Here is a 21521-nt window from a genome sequence, read left to right on the forward strand (position 1 = left end):
TGTGTAAAAGGCCTTGTCTTTAGCAAAGCTTCTTATTAAGCTTTTGGCCACATTAAAGCAGGTCAGGAATTATTTTGGGGTGGAGAAGGGAGATGTGAAGGCTAAATTACTAGGCATAATAAAGGAAGAATGAATTGGGCGTTACAGATTCATCTGAAAGTGAGGAGAAGAAGAGGGCCCTGTCGAGGTAGGGAAGCCAGAAAAAATTCCGTCATAAATTGTCAAGGCACTTAAGAATAGCAGTTATCACGTAGTTTCCTGTTTTTCCATTTTCAATGTTACCCTGTTCCATGCTGTGCTGTGGAACACAAAACCTCTGTTGCCCAAAAACCATTGCTAAAATGTCTGTACACACAGTGTCCTTCAGTTAGAGACTCTGTGGGTAATTTAGGGATAAAGCAGTAAAGAAAATGATCATTTCTCTACGGGACCAGCACTGCAGAGCTGGAGGGAGACCCATAGTCCTGTCGTTTTGAGCAGAAACCAGAATAGTGCTGAATATGATGGTTAAGGGCCAGGTAGAAAACCAGTGGAAGTGACAACCTCTTTCATGAAGTACAATGGATGGAGGTGAGCCTTGAAGGGAGGGAGGCAGACTCAAGCTACATTCAGGCTCTCTGAGCCCTGGATGCTTTCCCCACACTTCACATGGTAGTCACACCAGATCAACTTTTCTTCAGATAATACACACTATTCTCCACAGCTGTCCCACTGAACTTGATAAACGGGGGGCTCTTACATCACCTTGCGAATTGTGCTGTCTGCTAAGGCTGAAAACAGAAAAACAGAAGCCCTCATTGCCCTGGGAATGGGCAAACTTATCAGATACTGACAAATGTGGCTTTCACATGGAAGGACAAGCATCCCATCATCTCAGCAAGGAATTTCAAGGTGATCAGAGAGCTGTAAGCTCAGGCCCCTTTTTCTCTCCTGCTGTCATGGGAACCTCTATTTACAGAGCCTAAGCAACAGAATCCATCCAGGAAAGTGTCAGAGACAAGGCAAGGATTAGCAGAGCTACTGTCAGCCTGTGCACAGCCTCTTCTGGGCATTATTCTCAAGAGGGAACCTCCACACATCACCTTCCCCAGAGCAATACAAAGTCACAGCTAACTATGAAAAGTTTGTAGCTGTCTACTTCTTGGTGTTAGCTGACAGCACTACACACACACACACACACACACACACACACACACACACACACACGCTCAAGATAATTTCCCTGCAGTAAACCCTCTACTGTACCACAGAGATGCCAAAAGTACAGATGTCTTGCCCCAAGAGACACAGTTGCCTCTGGCATCTCAGTTAAACTCTCTAAAAAGTCCTCCGTGGAGTTCTCAGTTATACAAGGCCCACTCTGCTAATTAACTTCACTGTGACCATTATTACCATCTCTTTCCATATTTACTTAAGACAGAGCCAGAGCCAAGGAGGATCTCAGAAGAAAGGAGATTTGGGTTTTCTCTGGAGTTCAGGCCAAACTAAGAAACCTGTTAAAAGCCGCAGATCTCAATTACTTTCCCTCAAGACAAGAAAGATGAGTTTTCAGAGGCACTTTATAAAACCTGTGCTCCTCTTTCAGCTACCACTTGACATCAACGTCTTTGACAAGGACATGAAGAGGACTTCCACCTGCAGTCCCCTTCCATGTTGAAAACATAGCAGTCAAAGACACAGACTCTGAAAGACTGACTTCATTATTTTCTGTCCGAGAGAGCCATGGGTTCCTTCGTAAAAAGGTAATAAGAATATGCTCCACCTAATACATTTGTTTTAAGAATGAAATGAAAACAATGCATGCAACATACTTAGCACAGTGCCTGGTGTGCGGTGAAGGCATGATAAATACTAGATGTCATTAACTGCTTTATTGTTGCCATCATCACTATCACCACATCAGTGGCATGATTTACCTGAGGGAAGACACTGGGGGAACAGGGAGTCATGACAGAGAAGCTAGACTATTTGTACTTTGTTCTAAATTGGAAAAACAGAAACAAGAAAGTCACTTTGTTCTTGTTTTGAACTTATTCTGCTTCATCAAATACTATATAGTGCTTACTATGTGCCAGTTACTGCTCTAAACATAGAATTTTATTTTAAAGCAACACTAATTTGATAACAGCATATTAATAGCATATTGAAAAATTTACGGTGAAGCCACATATAAATAATTGGGAGAATGCATCTGTTTTTTGTTCATACATTTGAAGAATACTAACTGAATATATACTGTGAGCCAGCCCTGGTGCCGGTCACTGAGACGATAATGTTTAACAAAGCAGACAAGTTGCCTGCCCCAAGTTTACATTCTGTTGAGATGTTTGAAATCACCAATCACCCTGCTTTTTTTCTGCATGAGGTTTCAATCTAGACCAAATTTAAGACCATTTATTTAACAGCCAGACTTAGATCTGCCGTAGAAAAACTGTTTGGCTTCCCAAGGCAATTCGTCAGTGATTTCCAGAAACTACAGCCACCATGGATAACCAGGCAGGATCACTAGCATTGCCAGGTGATATGGCAGCAGGCCAGCTGGGCCTCCTGCACCTTCCTGTGTCAGGATCAAAGGCTGCAGGAAGATAGAGAAGTGTGAACCTCTTGGCTAACTCTAACTGGGGTGGACAGCAGAGACACTTAAAGTACTCCCTGCAGCACAGCTTCAAGCCATGTGACCCAGCGGGTCAGGGTTACAGTAACTGGGGATGTTGGCCTGCAGCAATCTCCCTGGGGCGATTCATGTTTGGCAGGCGAGCTGGTCAGGCAAGGCAGCTCAAGGCAGAGCAGCTCATCAGGAGGCAGGCTCAGCAGTCACTGCAAGTGGCAGGATGCCCTCAAGCTTATCCAGTATGGGAAGGCCGCCTGGCCAGAAGAGTGCCTCTTAAATTGTGCTGACTATAGGACAAATACAAAAGACACAGAAATATATTTGTGTGCACATTACAGTTACCGTAGTACAAATTGTGTCATACATTTAAAAATATCTTTTATTAAAAGGCATGTCTTAAGAAGAATATTCTATTCTCTTGCCATTAATACTATTCTTAGTCTGCTATTTCCGGATCTCTATTCTATGGCTTCTCCATTCATTCATTCATTTGGCAAATGTTCATCAAGAAACTACATGTGCAGGACCCTGGGGATACATTGGCAAGCAAAATAGGCAAAACTCATGTCTTTATATAAAGTTTACAGTCAAGTTGGTTGGATGATCTTTTAGATTTCTGTTCAGTAAATATTCATTCTCACTTTTTCGTATTGTAGATGCAGTATCCTTCTCTGCTCCCATAGAAGTTGGACTTGGACATATGATTTGCACTGGACATTAGGAGATGACATGAACAGAGGCCTTCAACATGGTGCCTCTCGCACTCCTGTCCTTCTTCCTAAGAATATGCCTTGCATAGCCACTGGTCCAAGGAGGATGAGAGGACATGTGGAGTAGATAGCAACCCACTCGCCTGAAGAGAAGCTTGGGTGACCAATAGCTACAAAACAAAGCTGCCCAATGCCAGCCTAGATCAGCTGAATCAATTGACTGTAGTTGACCTGCAGACCCATGAGCGTGAAAGTAAATGCTTGTTTTTGTAAGCTCCTGGGTTTGGGGGTGGTTTGCTATTCACATAATTGTGGGACTAACTCTCTAATGCAATGCAGAGCCAAAGCAAGAAAATGTCCAACATTTTAAAGTTCAATTATAAGGTGCTACTTATTTTCTATGAAAGAAAAAATATATACCAGTGGAGACATTTTGGAAAATATTAAGTTTCTTAGTCTTTCTCTGTGGTTGTAACCACCCCACCCCCCAAGGCCACATCTGCGTAGGGGTTTCATTTATAAATATTCTTCGTCTTGGATATAAATAAAAGGGAGCCTAGGTCCCCCGAAAAAGCCCATGCACAAGCTGTTTTTCCTAATGTACTCACCATTGTATGCCTAGTTTTGTGGAATCATATTTTAAGCAAGCTAGGAACAAATTGGAGTTGATTTAGAAAAGAATGAGAAATGTTATCAAAGGTATAAAACCATGGAAAAGCAGAGTGCTAGGCTTGTAATATAGACTGTAAATATTGTTGATTGATGTTAGAAGAGAAAAATTGAAAAACTAAAATAACAGTTTTCCCAAACTTATAAGTGTAAAGTATACTGACAAACTCTATTTTTTTTTTTTCTCTTGCACTAAGGAGCAAACAAAAATAAGCAAACTATTTTTAGTAGGACCATTTTAGGTTAGACACAAGAGAAAAGAACATCCATTGAAACACTTTTCTGGGCTTGACATCTCCTCTTGTAAACTTGTTTAACATGAAGATAAGCAAGGGATGTTGGGGCCTGCTTAGATCAGAAGAATATGTCAAATAACTGTTTCCCCCGTATTTCCAGATTGTGGATCTCTTCGATGTGGTTAAAAACCCCATAAAGCACATTCCCTCTTGACTCCCGTAAGCATCAAAAAAGATTTAAAACAAAACAAAACAAAACTCAATGAATCTAATGGAAAAACTGAAGTTCCCTTTGAGATGCCTCCACTAAGATAGTATCTTTTATTTAAAAAATATTCATTCACACATTTAAGGAAATTTCATTAAGCATCTACTGTGTGCCTGGCACTGCTTTTATGCAGTTTAAATATTGCAGTAAACTATGCAAATCTTCTATGTCTTTGTGGAGTTCACATTCTATCACAAGTATACCTAACTTAGAAATAATAACACAAGTACAGTAAATTGGACTGAACGCTCTAAGACTTTTCCTTAATCTATAGTTCTTAGATTATTATAGAAAAGTTCTATGAATTTATAGTTTCTTGTACATATTATAATACAGAGAATTTACAGAGTTTTAAAAAGAATTACAAGTGTTTTAAAAAAAGAATATGAATATGAAGATTATTTTTTTCAAAAATCCATGTGTTCATTTATTGTTCACAACATTCTAAAATTTTAAGATAAAGTTAGTTTTGAAGGTATTTCTCATGTATTTGTCTAGTGCATTTTCCTTCATCTTTCCACTTCTAATCAATAAAGAAAGACATTAGGAAAATGTGGCCTGAATAGCCTGTGACAATCTCACAGCATCATATTGTAGGGAGGACTAGGATTAAGCATGTATACTAGGCTTCCCATCTTGTGAAGAACTGTATCTAGACACATTAGTCAGATGTCACTTTTGATCTCATGAGAAGGGCTTCTTAATGTCCTTTCCACACTGTCTCCCAGAGGACTCCAGAAGTGGTACTCTGGCTGCACAGCCAAAGCTGGCATGCGGGGGGTATGATGATGGCCTATCGATCAAGTCCATTAACACATTACAGGCAGTTAAAAGGTGTGCCGAAAATAATTTTACTCTTCTATCTGTAGTTCCCAGAACTGCTTGGCAGGAGAGAAACCTGCCTGGCAGGTGATACAGGAACAATTCATTTGCAGTTTCAACACTAATTATAGTTATCAATACCCAATATTCCACCTCTAGTGAGAAATTAGGCATGAATTACAATTTTTGTTTTGCATCTGAGACACGAAATGACTTGCGTATTAGCACCTTGGTATTAAAGGTGGTATCCACGATTGGTATTTTTTTACTAAAATCATAGCACCAGCCATATTGATCCAGTAAATACAGTGTGTAGAGTCATCTTCTTTCTCAAATAGCAAAAAGTTCTCCCGGTACATGCCTCTAAGGTTTTAACAGCCTGAAAACCTGTGGAGACAACATGGCTTTCTAAAATTTGACTTGTAAAAAAAAGAAAAGTCTGTGAATAGTTCTTATTATAGATTTTCCTCTCCCAAAGCTACATTAGCAAGACACAGAAGCAACAAGTTCTCTTCTAGGTCCCTCTTTAGGGCAGCCCTCACAGTCTTCATGAAGTTATGGGTCTATAGACTTATCCATGAGAAAATTGCAATACTCAGTATACACTGAGTACGTGGGATGTGTCAGGTGTTATATGCATTATCTCATTTTAACTTGCCAGTTTTTCTTTGAGGTAGATTTTATTTCCATTTTTCAGATTAGGAAACTAAGTTTCAGAGAGGCAAAGAATCATCTCCAAGGTCACATAACTAGCAAGTAAAGAAAGCAGGATTCAGATGCAGCTCTATCTCTCTCCAAAGTCCATGCTCTGTATCATTACACCTTGCTTTCTCCCAAGAGTCATTTATCTTATTTCAGAAGTTTGATCCCCTCTATTAAACTAGTCAAAATAACTCGTGGGTAACTCAATTCAAACTCTTCATGTCTAGATGTCTAACCTAACTCATACTCCATGCCCACTTTTCCATCATTTATTAGAGGTCTCAGCTCTTGGGAGCTTTTTCCTTCAAAAAGGATGAGGCTGTGCTATTCATAGCCAACATATCCATACATGCTCTTCCCAGGACCCAACCACACTAACAGCCATACCAACTAGAGAGTTAGTCTCTGCTCTTTAAGGAGCTAAATAGAGTGAAGGGGGCAATGGGTAAAGATGCAAACTTCCAGTTTTAAAATAAATCTTAGAGATATAATGTATGCCACGGTGACTATAGTTATTAATACTGTATTGCATATTTAAAAGATGCTAACAGAGTAGATCTTAAAATTCTACTCCGTTAGAATTCTACTCTGGTGATGTATGTTAACTTAGACTTCCTGTGGTAATCATTTTGCAATATATACATATATCAAATCACTATGTCGTACATCTAAAATTAATACAATATTATATGTCAATTATTTCTCAATTTTTTTAAATGGTAAAAAAAGAGCTAAATGGAGCTTTCCAGTTTAATGGAACCCTCATCTCCACATCAACAAAACAAACCAATCCCTCAAAGTAGATGCTGAGTAAATTTCAATTTAAGTATATGATGGCTCACTGGGATTCTTTGTTTTCACAAAAGTTTTAAAGTATTTGGTTTAATTTTAAATTCAGATAACTAAACACTAACTATATTATATACCCACATCCTTAAATACAATTAGATGTCTCTGCATAAATTTGCCAAAATTTATTAGCCGACTAATAGGAAGATAACAGTAGATGGATATAAACCACATCAAGTTCCTTATCCAATCATACGTCTATGAAAAAAGCTAAAATAAATTTAAAAGGATAAAACCAAATGTATGCATTGGTGTACAGGCACACATAAGTCTTATTCAAGGTACTATTCACTGACATTATGGCAAGCAATCTGAAACTAAGTAAAAAGAGCCTTATAAAATTCATGACTTTTGAACTGGCAATTTCATATTCCAGGAAAATAGCTCAGAAGAAAGGAAAAAGCCAATTATACAAATATTCCCTTTGCAGCACTATTTAAACAGCTAAGGGACAAAAACTTAAGTGTCCAACAAGAGAAGAAATGCTCCAAAAGCTATTATATATAAACATAATAACATTTGAAAAAGATATTTAGACTTTATTAGTGCTCAGACGTATAAAATAACATTAAGTGAAAAAAAAAAGCGAAAGAAAAACAACAAAAAGCTACATAAAACGTGAAAATGCTCAACTTTGCACAGGCATGTTCTCCTTAGGAAGATTTGTTGAGCTGCATATGATTTGTATATTTTTCTGTAAATACTTCAATAAACCAGCTTTTAAAATTTATAGCTGAATTTTTACCAAATTCAGAGGAAAAACTAAATTCATGGAAATAAAAAAATTATGAATGATAAATAAAACCAACCGATAATTTCCAATTTTTTATGTGGCTCCACTTGATAAACTTAATCTAATCATAAAGTTGAGCCTCATCTTCTTCATAGGACCTACATAAACATAAGGAACTATTTGAGAGTTTCAGGGACAGACAGATTTACTTGCATCATCAACTAAAGAAAAATATCTTATTATATAAACAAGAAACTGACCATTTGTCTTCTCTTCAACACTTATTCTAGGTAAGCAGATAAGCCTTTTATTATATTTCACTGTTATATCAAACTGAAAATTATGCATTGAATGCCTAATTTGTGCAGTTCTGACATCTAGAACTGCAGATGTCAGAAAGGGAGGATACCTGGTACTCAAACTATGTCGCCTGGCAGTACTGAATTTGTGGGGTCAGGTTCTCAGCATTTCAGAAGAGAAACTACTGTCCACATAAACAGACTGCCCAATTTCTCAAGGGCAGGATTACACTAGCAAATATATGATGTGGCGACAATACATTGGGAGCTTCTTCGAACTCAGAAGCCCAGTGTATTGTTTTAACAATGCTATTCTTAACTGACTTGCTTCTCCCTCTTCTTTAGGACCTGCTTTCAGCTATCCAGGTATGTTGAAAGCCAATCATTAATTAGAAGGTTTTTCAGTGCATGTGGACTTAAAGCCAAGGGTGGAAATTTTCATACTCTTTGTGATCCCCTTATACCTGGTATTCTACACAATTGTACCACCAATCGCACTTTAATTTATACAACTGTCTTCTTATGAATTTCTTATGTATTCCTAAAGAGTAGAAGCCATGCCTTAGCCGCACAATAAATGTATGTTGAATTGAAATTGTTGAATTGGACTCTCTTATACCAAAATACAACTCAGACCGGTCAGAATTCTAGCACTTGCCAGATTTATTGTACGTATATCCCTTAGAAAGTACAGTATAAGCCATTTTGGCTATAGAATGCAGGAAAAGAATAGAAGGCAAGTGGAGATGCCAATAGAACAATTAAAGGGTAATTTAGGTAAGAATTGGTAATTTAGGCAAGAAACAATTGTAAATGGGTAATTGTTGTATACTCATATGATGGCAATCTATAGAATAGTGAAAAAGAACAAACTATTGATCTATGTGATAACATGAATGAATCTCATAGACTTAATGTTACGTGAAAGAAGCCAGGCCCTAGATATATACAGTATGATTCTATTTATATAAAGTTCAAGAACAGGAAAGTTTATAGTGATAGTGGTCAGAATAATGGTTTCCTTTCGGAGGATAATAACTGGGAGGGGCATGAGTGAGACTACTAGAAATGTTTCCTATCTTGATCGGAGCATTCCCATTGGGGTGTACATGTATGAGCATGTAAAAGGCGGGCTCCTTATTGTGTTTTGATCTTTCTCATAAACTCTTTATATAAAAAAGTTTTGAAATATTGTTGGTGGCCTGGCTTGGGGCAATAGCAGTAGATACTCACAGGACTGAATAGATATTAGAGAGATAATAAAGGGGTAAAGTCACTAAAAAGAAACAATGAGCAAACACCTGTAAAGTGTTTAGTACAGTGCTTGGAAGATAGTAAAGCTCAGCAAATGTTCATTATAACAACAATTGCCTGAAAGGGCTGGTGAGCAGATTAAATTAATGTATGTTTAAAAAAGTAGATCCTTGTCTGGGATATAGTATATCCTCAATGAATGACAACATTTTTTTTTAATTGATTAGGCTGTAATCTCTTTCACATTCATTCTGCCTTGCTAGACTCTGATCTTCTTGCTATTATCTGGAAAATAACCTGCACTCTACTAAAGCATTTCTAAAAAAATCATTTCATCCCCTCTCGTGAGCTTTTATTAACTTAACTAAATGCATCATCACAGCTGCCTACATATTGGCCCCCAAAGGATCCTAAGGAAACCTTCTTTATAAACTTCACCAGAAGCATTGAAGACAAAATCATATGAAGTTGATGCAAGTACGCTTTTACTCTCCTGGTTGCGGCTTTGTCATATCAGGATCATTAGCATAATTTCTTGCAATAGTGTGTCAAGAGACTCCCTGATAGGGTTAAAGCTCCTTAGCATTGTGTGGGAAAGGACATCCCAGCACCATCTGCCAGGCCTGCAATTCTATTAAACTGTCAGCATGATAAATGACAAAGAGAAGGCATTAGAACAGGGGAAAATCTACAGCGAAGCACTGTGGTCATAAAACAAGAAGAACCAAAAAGGATTTAGGGCAAGTACACAAACCATTCTTTATAATAAAATTTTCACTTGCAAGGAGGGAACAAAGAGACTAAACTTTAACTTCTGGGTCCATCAGTAAGACCATCAGTCACCCCTCAGCCCTGATGTGCAATCACAGAGCAATGAGCACGCTCCAGCAGCTCCATCTCTGCTTCCCACCAGGTCTCCCGGGGATCACTGAAACACACCTTGCCCATTCTGTGCAAGGAAATGGTATTTAGATAGCTGGTTACTCTGTGGATCCCCTCAGCTTACAAAAATAAATAAATAAACATCTCTGAAATGGAAAATAATTTGGCTACTTCTCTTCAATTAACAAATGATCTCAAGAGAGCAGTCACCCAGTGCGTTGCTGCCCTGCTTCTAAATTTAGCCCCCACCAAAGCCATTTTCTGTAAACAGAGCATAGGTAATCAGTTTCTGAATATTTGGGTTTTTCCAATGAGCCTCATTTAGAGTCACCAGGTAATGATGCCAATATTAAAAGCAATATTGACTCTACCGATGTTAGGAGATGACTACTGAAGTGCTAACAGATTAAAATGCTTGGAATATACCTTTTCCAGGTAGCAAAAGTACTAGTGGCAGCAAAATCATGAATAACCTTCATGCATTTGACGTTTCCAGAAGCATCTTTGGAGACAGGTTTTTCTAAAGAGAAACTTTATAAACACTGAATAACAACTAGCATTTATATCATCTTGTGTTTTCCTCACATTTTAACCAAAACTAGTAAAGCAAGATTAGTGACAGCAGAGTAAAAATTCAATTATCTCAATAACAAAACTAAGCATAGAGTCCTAACGATGTCGCTTCTTCTGCATTTTCTGTGTATATGCTGTGTCACCACATTGAAATGCTTGAATGCAGCAAGTTAAACATTATTCATTGCATGCCTTAGGTTTATGACATATAGTGGTTTTCCTTCTGGGCTTAAGACACATGAGATTGGGGTATTTTATTGCCTTGGAAATGAAAAGTTAACTACGTTAACTAGTTGGGTATGTGGGTGCTTCAATCAGATCATTAAACACAAACCTTAATGGGTTTCTCAGGCAAAACCAAAAGAAAACAGACACAGGAAACAGACCCGTGAAAACATCTCCTGTCTCTTTTAATATATAGAAATATGATGCAATTATTCATCCATTTCAAATGAGGCAACAAGCACTTAAAATATCTGGCAGTTGTTCCACTACTCAATTTGTGTGTCAACATTTGCATTATATTAAAGGAAAGAGAAATGAAGTCAGCAAACTCAGTAAGAGCCCTGATTTTTTTTACTTACTTATTCAATACAGAAATAAATATTCAGTTATTGGATACATTTCCTTCAGGTTGTCTTATTGATTTGGTTAATATTTGTTGTAAAAGTTATCTTAATAGGTTTTCTAGGAATATCCTTCGATATTTCTACAAATCAGAATTTAAGGTTTTAAACCACTTTGGGAAAGAATTGGAGGACTCCAGAAGAACAGGCCCATGGATCTTGGGTGGATTTTGTTTTAATTTTGCTAATAGCCATCAAAGTGCTTCTCGACTACTCTGAAGCTCCCAAGCCCACACAAAAGTCTGTGGCGATTTGTGGGTACACAGCCCTTGAAAGAATGAGAGAGCGCTGTGAAGTATAAGAAACAGTGGGCTATGGTCTGGTGTGGATCACAGCACTAACATTCACCAGCTCTTGGATTTACATAAATTGTGATTCCAGTTACTTTTTTCTAGCTGACCACCTTCTATAGCCAGGTACTACAATAAGCACTTCTACTTGCTAGCTCAATGCACTGAAAAATCTCTATGACCAGCATTATTTCCCATTTTTTAGACAAAAAAATCAGAGAAGGTGGTAACTTGCTCCAAGTCCCACAAGGAGGAAGTAGCAGGTCTAAACCTGAATGCCGAACTGGCTCATGACCACCACACTCACTGCTCCATGCATTTCACTTTTAAAATTGCACAGTAGCACTTTCCATGCTTATGTCACAAGGCTGCTAGGAGAAAGCAATGGTAAACGTATAATATGTAGAACACTTAGGGAAACAAAAAATACTACACAAATGAACAGGCTTTGTATAATTCTCAAATCTGGGGGCTTCAAACTACACAACATCATTCTGAAACTGGATTGAGTAAATTAAATGCATTGGCTCATGTAATTGGGAAGTCCAAGGCAAGCAGGTCTAAACTTGGGGGCTCACACAATGCTGTCAGGATTTTCTCTTTGTGTCTCTTGGCTCCCCTTTCTTCTGCTTTGCTGCATCATAATGCTGGTTCTTCCTTGTGGTGGTAAAATATTCAACCTATCCTCAGGGCAGAAAAAAAGGGATGCTCTTCTGGATGCAAGTATTCCAGGATTACCTCTCATTATGTCACATGTCCATTCCTCAACCAATCACTGGTGCTGGGGGGTAGAATTATATAATGATTGGTTTAGGTCTGAGTCATGTGCTCACCTCAAGAGCCTAGTGTCCTCAGCTTTCCACATACCACGTGGATTGAGGGGAAGAGTGAGGTGGGGTGAGGTGGGGTGAGGTGGGGTGGGATGTGGTGAGATGGGGTGAGGGTCTTCCAAGGAAAGGAGCTCTCTTACCAAAAGAAGAGGCCACACAGGGAAACACCCACTAAAATATTTTAATAATAAACACTTGCTTCATATTTGTAAGACAAATGCCTAGTAAATATTAGCTAACTAATTTATGTAGACTGCTCCAGAGTTAGAAAGTTCTTTCATATGTAATATATTAGTCTATTCTCATTATATCCTTACCAAGTACAAATCACCATTTTAAGGATGAGCAAACTGAATCTCAGCATAATTAAGAGATTTACCCAAAGCTACCTAGATAAGAGGCCAAGCCAGAACCTAAACCTCTTCTGATCCCAATTCAGTACTATGAGAAGCTGGTGAGTAGGTTTAATACTGTGGATTTTGACTGAATATGCCCTGGAAGCAAATTTGCCTTAAAGAAGGCATTACTAAGCACAGACTTTTAGATAACAATACCTTTCTACCTGATACTCTCAGGAAATAGTAAACTGTCCTTTGACTATGGACATTTGCAACAAAACATGCCATTCTAATACTTCTTTTTTACATTGTACATTTCTGGAGGCAATGTAAATTGTTGGTCCAGTGTTTTGGGAAGGCAAGTTAGTGATAAAATAACAAAAGCTATAAAAATGTCCATATTCTTTGACTTAAAATTCTGTTCCTAGGAATGTATCCTATGAAAATGATTAAAATAAACGTAGAAAAATTTGTGTGTAAAAACATTGATAGCACCACTAATCACAACATTGCTACTTTAGAATTCAAAGAGATAATATATGTAAAGTGCTTAAGAGATGCCTCCTAATCAATTAACGTAGCCTGCAATAATTCCCTGCTTTTTCATGAAAGCTAATGAGCCTTCACATTTGTGTTTCATCTGCATGGAAGGTTCTTCCCCAGAGCTACCTTTGACTCACTCCTTCCTTTCTGTCAGCTCTCTGCCTAAATGTGACCCCACCAGAGAGGACTGCCAATCCACCTTCTCAAGACAGCACATCCTCATTGTCCTTTTTCTATCTCCTTACTGTGCTTTATTTTCTTTAGCACTATTTCTACCTCATATGTGATATATTTATTTGGTTTTCTTTATGGTCTTTCTCGTCCCCATGAAAAGGTAAGTTCCATGAGGACAGGAACTGTGGTTAGTTCACTGCAATGTGTCCAACACCTCGAACAATATCTGAAACACTGTTAAATAAGTATTTTTTCTGTCTTTATTCTTATTCTTCAACCTTTGGCTTCTACATTTCTTCACTTACCAAACATTTTTATTTTGTCAGAAACAGGGCGCTGGCAGAGGCAAGACAGATCAGTCTGGAGAAAGCTCTGACAAGCAGATCCAGAAGGTCTGCTGGTGGGTCAAAGGACCAAGATCTGAACACAATAAGCACAAGTCGGAGTTGATATTCTCGGGAAGGACATGTGAAAAATCTTATGGTGAGTCCAGGTCACAAATCAGGTCACAAAAAAAGGATGGGGGATCTAGAACCTAGGATATCTATCAAATCAGGTATCAGTCAAGCCATCAATGAAGATGGGCAGGCAACCTCAGAGAAGCATAGCAGAGTATATTTTCAGGGGTCTTACCATAAGAAAAATAACATTCTGGAAAAAAATTTCAGCCATTGGGCCATTTAAGAATGTTATGCCAGATAAGAATTTTATTATTGAGGAACTTGGATCCAAGCAGAGATTCCAGTTACTGTATCTCAGTTAGGGGTCCAGGCTTGTCTTAAAAAAAAAAAAGCAAACTCCCAGGTACCCCCAAGGAAAGCCCAAGTTTGTCCCTTCAAAAGAAGAGCTGCAGGTGCTGGCTGGTAAAGCAATCTGAAACCAGGTAAGGAAAGTAGGCACAAAACAAGTAGTATAAATATGCAGGGATGTGGTGGCTTACAGTGGTTTGGCCAGATTGAACTACTTATCTCAGAATTTCCATCCAGCTAAGTTTCCAGTTTGGAAAGGCCAAAAAATACAATTCATGTAAGATTTGGAGGGTGAAAGTGGAGCTGTGGCTGTTTTTATTTTGTACGCTCAGAAGGTGGAGGCAGACATTTTTGTAGCTCACACCTGTTGTTGCTTTTCAGCTGGTTCATCTCATTAATGTGAGGCAATGACCAGGCCTATCACTTACCCTTCCAAAAAGTAACTGGATTAACTCCACCTTGCCCTGGATCCTCCTACATCTTCCCCCACTGCTGAACCAGGTATGTGTTGAGCTTTACAACAAAAGGTACCAGCTTCTCCTGCAAGACATCAAAGTGGGAGGCAGTGAAAAGTGAGATAGGTTCCAGCTCTTGCTCATGGCTTCCAGTCATTCCTTGATCTCTCCACTTTTTGTCCATCTTCCCTTCCCAACTGCCTACCTGCAGACTTCAGGATCCACATCAGAAATGAGATGACAACTTTACAGAGACTATTTTACCAGCTCTCACATTGTATATGGTGAAATCTCCATTTTAAAAATCATATGTATATAAATTATGGAGATTATGTGTATATATAATATAATGGAGATACTGATTTTATAAAAATAGGCTAATAAAGTCTGAAATATATATACATATCCTGGTGGTTCTATTTCTCTAATTGAACCCCGATTGATACAAAGTGGATCTGTATGAAGGACTGAACTTGTTTGCCAAAGTCTAAAATTGGGTTAATTCCGTCTCAAAAAAAAAAAAATTAAAAGTGTGCACATCATGAAAACCAAATATAGTTTAATTAATGTCCTGTTTAAATCTCCAATAGACAAGGTCTATAGACAACAGTCTAAAGTGCAATAACAGGAAACCCTGACAAGAAATATAATTATGTAGAAACTTCTCAAATTACTTACTCTGAATAAAATAAATGCCTAGCAGTAATGCTGGAGATCTATCCTACAGGGTTGTTTAAAATTAATTCTCACAGACCTTCTTTTAACCCAGCAATAGGTTTTCCTGAGTGTAAGTAACATCAATTTCAATAAATCTTTTGTTTCTGCCATTTTCATGAATTTTACAAGGTCCATTCTTAAACAACTTACTTAACTGGTTGGAAGATTGAAAAAATATTCTTGCAAAGAAAAAAAAAGTGCTGCCTTCACAGCTCAAGTTATTAGTTTGGGAAAGTAGAATAACCCCATTTTTGAAAAGTCACTATAAATATTTAGTAGTTTTATATTCTGGTGCAACTCTGTATCAATCTATCACGCTGATAAATTCATTAAAAATTTAAGCCTGGAATTTGGGGTCTGCACAAGTTCTAAATTATTCATCTACCATAAATCTACCAGTATCTCTGGAAGATGTATCTGTCGGTGATAAAGTTCCAATGATGTGCGTTTGTAGTAATAGGAAAAGCAGTAATGACATGTCTCCCATGTTCTGAATTAGAGAAAATACTAAATCTATTGAGAAAGAACTTGTTTTCATAATTAAAATCTGAACAGTGTTACCATATCCATAAAGGAAGGCAGACACTATTCTCAGAGTTCTCTCAATTAAATGTACTATTCAAAGCGATCTCACAGACTCCAGTGTTCCGTTCTATGCTTAGGATATTTTCACTCACACAAAAGCAAGACAGTGAATGAACAATGAATTTAATAGCAAGCAAAGTTGAACTGAATTCAAATTGTTGTTAACTTCATGTACATCTGGCCAGAAAAGAGTTATGGGAGAAACACTGAGGGGAGGGTTTCTGCCTTTGTTGTTGGACCACTTTGCCTTTTTTTAAGATAACATTTATTAAACGTTGTATCGGAATCTGGGATTTTTTTTTTTTTTTTTTTACAGATATCATCTTTAATCCACAGCTCTCCTAAGTGGATATCATCATTCTCTTCCATTTCCAGTTTGGAAAATGAAGAAACTAAGGTTCAGAGAGGTTAAACAACTTATTCCAAGGTCACGAAGCTGAGACGTGATGGTGCTGGGATCTGATCTGGGTCTATCACCAAAGCCTGTGCTCTTAGTTACTTCTTCCTGCAGCTTTAACTTTACAGAAAAGGAAACATAGAAAGACCATAAGGAAAGGCTATTTTGTGTCTTTGAGACATGGTTCTTGTATTATTCATCTAATGCTGCGGAACAAACGATTCCCTAACATTAGTGGTTTATAACAATAAGAATTATTAATTATCTCATAACTCCATATGTGTGGTTCAAGAATTTGGCAGTGGCTTGGCTGAATGGTTCTGTCTTGAGTCTCTCGTGAAGCAAGATGTCCGCAGGACCTTCAGCCATCTGAATCCTTAATTGGAGATAGAAGGTCTATATCCAAGGTGTCTCACCTAGATAGTTATCAAGGTGCTGCTGACCTCAGTTTCTCTACATGTGGACTTTTCCATGGTACTACTTCAGCATCCTCACAGCTTGATGACTGGCTTCCTCCAGAGCTAGCAATCCGTGAAACCAGGGGAGAAGCTACAGTGTCTTTTATGCAATGTCTAGCTCAAAAGCCATCCCTTGCGAGCATTCTGTGGCTTCACTGTAGGAGGTGACTACACAGGGATGTCAATACCTGGAATTAAGGATCCCTGGGGCCACCTTGGGGGCTCAGCACCTCAGTCCTCCTGCTAGTCCTCTGGCAGTTAGCAGATGACATTCTCCTGGTGACAGTGTGTCAATTGCCTCTGGTCCTGCAGAGCTAGAAAGTCAAGAAATTACTTCAAAACTGCTGACCCTCGGTGTCTTTAGCCGGTGGTTACATGCCAGCAGCTGAAAGTGCTGGTGAAAGTCCTCGTAAACCAGGACTTTTCTAATCTGTATGGGGTTTATTTGTGACCCTTTTCATGAGTATTCGCCTTTTAGAACTGAATGCAGAGGAATTAATTAATTGTAATGATATTGTTTCTGACGAAAGCTTTAAAGGAGATTGAAACAAATAGAAGGGGAGATAAAGGTCACTGAAGACAATCTCACGAGTTGCCTAAGAACTACTTCTAGTAAATGAATGGAAGTGTCACTATTTACTCCTACGTGTGTCTGGTAGCATAAGTTTGTGGTCCCAATCAATGGATGGGTGTCTGCTATTAAACATTTTCAATTGTCCTGTTAGATCTCTAAAATGGCTACTACCAGCCAACCTTATCTTTTCTCTGACTTCCTGTGCTCCTTCCATCCTCCTCATTTGCCAGACTTCACTACAGGAAGTGAAGCACAGCTGCGTGGCCCCATGACCCTTCCTAAATCCACGGAAAAACTACTCTAGGTGCAATCGACCTCCCCCAGGAACTTCACTGCATATCACCTCTCAGATGCCTTCAGGGCCCATTTTTCATTTTTCATTTTCTAAGATCTGAGGACTATTAAATAGGTAGTCTGCTTCACTAAGATCTGAGGATACTAAATAGGTTAAAATTTCATTTAGGTTTATCTTCAGGGTCATTGGAATGCTTTTTGCAATGCTATTTTCTTCTTACAAATACTTTCTTTACCCATTTCTCCATCTGGTCATAAATTTTTTGACTGAATTCCAGGCAGCTATTAAAGCACCTGTTCGATATTCATTTGTCTCCGTCTTAAGGATACTACCACTTCCTGTTTCCCTCCCCTCAAACCCAGCCCACTGGCACCCAGGCTGACAACCACGATCTCTGCTTCTCCAGCTTAAATGGTAAGAGTGCTGGGCTCTGATGCAATCAGCTTCACACTATCCCAGCCCGATTTGCAAAACCAATACTCCTCATAAATAGTGACTGGAAAGGATCCAGCAAAAGCATTTCATGAGCACCGAAGTCAAAGAACGTGAGCTGGGGTAGCTTCCTTCCACTAGGTAGTCCCCATCTTACATTAGCACTAACAAATTCTATTCTCCTTGTTTGAGGGTTCGTTGGTGTATAAAATCTTTAGGACCCTGATGTCCAACTTCCCTTGGACATTGCTAAGCCATCAATGTTCATTTATCTATTCATTCAACACATATTTATGAGAACCTGTCTGAGCAAGGCACTGTGTTAGGGCTACTGTGGAAATAGTCTTGAGTGCCAAAAAAGAAACAAGCATAACTAGGACTTGGTATTTTGTTTTGTTTTGTGTTTTGTTTTTTTAAAAATCCTTGTGAGCATTTAATGAACTTCCTTCCATGTGGTTTCAAGCTACCAGGACACGGGCCCCCCCCCCCAACACCCTTAATCTTCTCAGCTCTTCTGCTAAAGAATTTGGCCTTCACGATGACAGGCTGCTTTGGGAGCTTTCCATTCCCCAGAACTTTGTAGTAGCCCTATCACACCACATCAATGATAGGAGCAGCTCCTGTCTTGTTTTTGGCAGCATTTACCCGTGTCTGCTCACTGACCAAGGTCCACAGTTTATCAACGTTGACAGTTGAGCAGAAGCTCTGGTTCCTCTTTAAGTGGTAATGCCTCATACCAACTTTCCCAAAGTAACCCGGGTGATATTTGTCAAAGTTGATGCTGTGGCGATGCATGCCACCAGCATTACCTCGGCATCCCGGGTGCTTCCGGTGCTTGCCCATGGGGCATTGGCCGTGGCTCACATGGCCCCTAAGTTTCCGAGTCTTCCTCAGTCTAGATGGCATGTCTGTGGCCAAGACAAAAGAGAGGACATGGCCTTTTAAAAACATTTATTTTAGCAAAAGCAAAAGGGTGAGAAATAAGCGTATCTTTTTCCAAACTTGCAATCATCTAGAGTAAAGTTACAGGATAGGAAAGGGCTGGTAGAGCTGCCAGCAGTGGATTGGGACCTGATCTACAACTTGCTGCTGATGCTTCTACCACTGCCCGTGGTGCCATGCTTTGCCAAAGTTCCCGAAGGTTTGGCTTGGGTCTTACAGTGCAGTTTAAACAGTACCAGGATCCAATCCACCTCAAGGACAGTTTTGGAAATGGTGCTTGCTGGGCTGGAGAGACACCATTAGGTGGGGGATAAGTATGTTAATACTATGGTTCTCAACCACACTAAGTTAGCATAGTTCAACAGAGACTAGTAGCTAACCCCCCAAATTTATTTTCCCTCTTTCATAGTGTGAATTTGTTGCTGGGAGGTGACTTTCAAACCATAGATTTATTTTCTCAGTGCACTTTACAGCCAGGTGTGATCACATGACTAGTTCTCACCAATGGAATGTAAGTAGAAATTATATGTGTCATTTTCAGAATTTTTCATTAGCCGCAAGCAGAAAATAGACGATCCACAAGAAGGAAGGAAACTGTTGTCTGAATTACCATAAGTCAGAAAGCTCCATGCTGAGCAGGATTATACACATTAGACTGTTACATGATGGAGAAATAAAGTTGCCTTGTGTTAAGCCACTAAAAAGTTTGAGGTTTATTTATTATAGCAGCTAGTTTTATCCTAACTAATATATAGAGAGAGAACTAAACTTTTGGAATATGGGACATTAATCTACTCCCTATACTCTGCCTATAAGAAAAAAAGTATGTGGATATTTTCTAATTCACAACATTAAGAAAGAGTTTTAACAAGTAGTTAACACATGTCAGGGTAAGTGTGAACAACTTCAGTGTCTCAGAGTAAATAGTCCACTCTCTGTTTCCCTGGTCCCATGTTCTTGAGTTTTGTAGGTGGGGAGTGGTCAGGAAGCAGGGAAGAGGAAGCTGGGTCCTTCTGCAGTCTAATCTGAGGAACAGGCTTTAGATTCCTCAGGTGGGCCAGTAACTAAGGCCCCTAAATCAAGGAGCTTTCAATTGTAGAGTGTGGGTGTGAGGAAGGGTGGTCAGAGAGCATTGCTAAATGCAACACCAGGCAGAGTGAGGTGACAGCCTAGATGTCCCATCAGAACCAATGGGTACTACACAGGGAAGATGTCTCAGCCCTTTGGAGGGCACAGAAGGCTGAGGAGAGGAAGGCACTGGAAATTTATTCTGAAGACAGAGAATGGTTTTGACAAGGGCTTTCACGTGGAAAAACGCCCAGTGAGAAAATGGTGGTTATTTTGCAAATAATCATTCTTTGCCTCTACAAACCGCTCCACCAACTTTCAGATTGTTTGTTTTCACAAGCCTTACCTCTTCTCATGTTTGCTCACACCCTGGGAGGTGAGCCTCCCTGTTCAGCTTGCCATGTAAAATCTGTGATATAAGAATAATGCTTGCACATTGCTTATCTTTTGATTAAAAACTCACATTCCTTATTCTATAAAATGTATGTCTTCAAAAAACCAATTATATTTATCTAATCTTGTTAGCTAATTGAATTACTGTAGGATCACTCTACATTTGCCTTTGGTTATAAATTCTTCTGACTCTGTATTTCCTGAATCCGATATAAAACACTAATGAAAACATATTAAAATCAGACCAATAACTTCATATGGGATTGGAAGCCTTTGGAAGACTCTGTCCAATTAATTCAGTCACCATTTCCCCTCCCTGAGGAACAACCTTGGCTCTTAGGTCATGTACTAACAACTGCAAAATTGGCTGTTTCAAAAGTTTAACCTAATAGTTTACTCACACATGATCCTTGCATATACACTGGCTGTCCTTGAGTTGATTTACTTTGCTCACTCTCCTCCCTCCAACCACCCAGAGAGACAGGCAGGATGGTCCCTGCTGGTCTCTAAGTCCTGGAATATAGTAAGCTTTGTGAGACATTCAGAAATATCTCTGGCTCTTGAAAATGCAGAAACTTTATCCATCCATAACCTAAAGTAACCACAAAATTGCTCGAACATCTGTCTCAACTTACTTGAAATCTGGAAGGAGATGCAATTACTTTATCCCAGACAACCACAGTGCTTTCCCATTCCACATCCACTCCAAAGCCTCCCTCTGGACGCTTTCATCTTCCTGTCCTCTCTCTCCTGCTCCCCATTCCTTCATTTTGTGGATTAACTTAGTTTTTCTGGAGGCAAGAAAGGATCATCCCTCTTTAGCTGGAGGGAGAAGAGGGCAATTGAGCTCATAATTGGAGGAGTCTTGCTAGAGAGCCAGAAAGAGGTAGGTTGTTAGAATATTCCCACGTTAGTCATTTCTGCCCTATAACACAGATCACAGATTGGTTTGTTTTTTTCGTTTTTTCCTTATGTTCTCCTTAGCCTGTGCTAAGTCCCAAAGGATAAAAATCTCCTTGAATAATGACTTGTTGGTATATTTTTGGT

The 21521-nt window shown here is 39.0% G+C and overlaps 1 protein-coding gene across 1 annotated transcript; it reads right to left on the reverse strand.

Annotated features, from left to right (window-relative positions):
* Positions 1-18046: 18046 nt before the first annotated feature.
* Positions 18047-18977, reverse strand: LOC107516413 (60S ribosomal protein L27a-like). The gene is given in 2 exon segments (XM_036239546.1): positions 18047-18135; positions 18539-18977. Coding segments are annotated over 2 exon segments (528 nt in total).
* Positions 18978-21521: the final 2544 nt, after the last annotated feature.

This window comes from Rousettus aegyptiacus, unplaced genomic scaffold (assembly GCF_014176215.1).
Source record: "Rousettus aegyptiacus isolate mRouAeg1 unplaced genomic scaffold, mRouAeg1.p scaffold_m13_p_3, whole genome shotgun sequence".
Classification (NCBI taxonomy): Eukaryota; Metazoa; Chordata; class Mammalia; order Chiroptera; family Pteropodidae; genus Rousettus; species Rousettus aegyptiacus.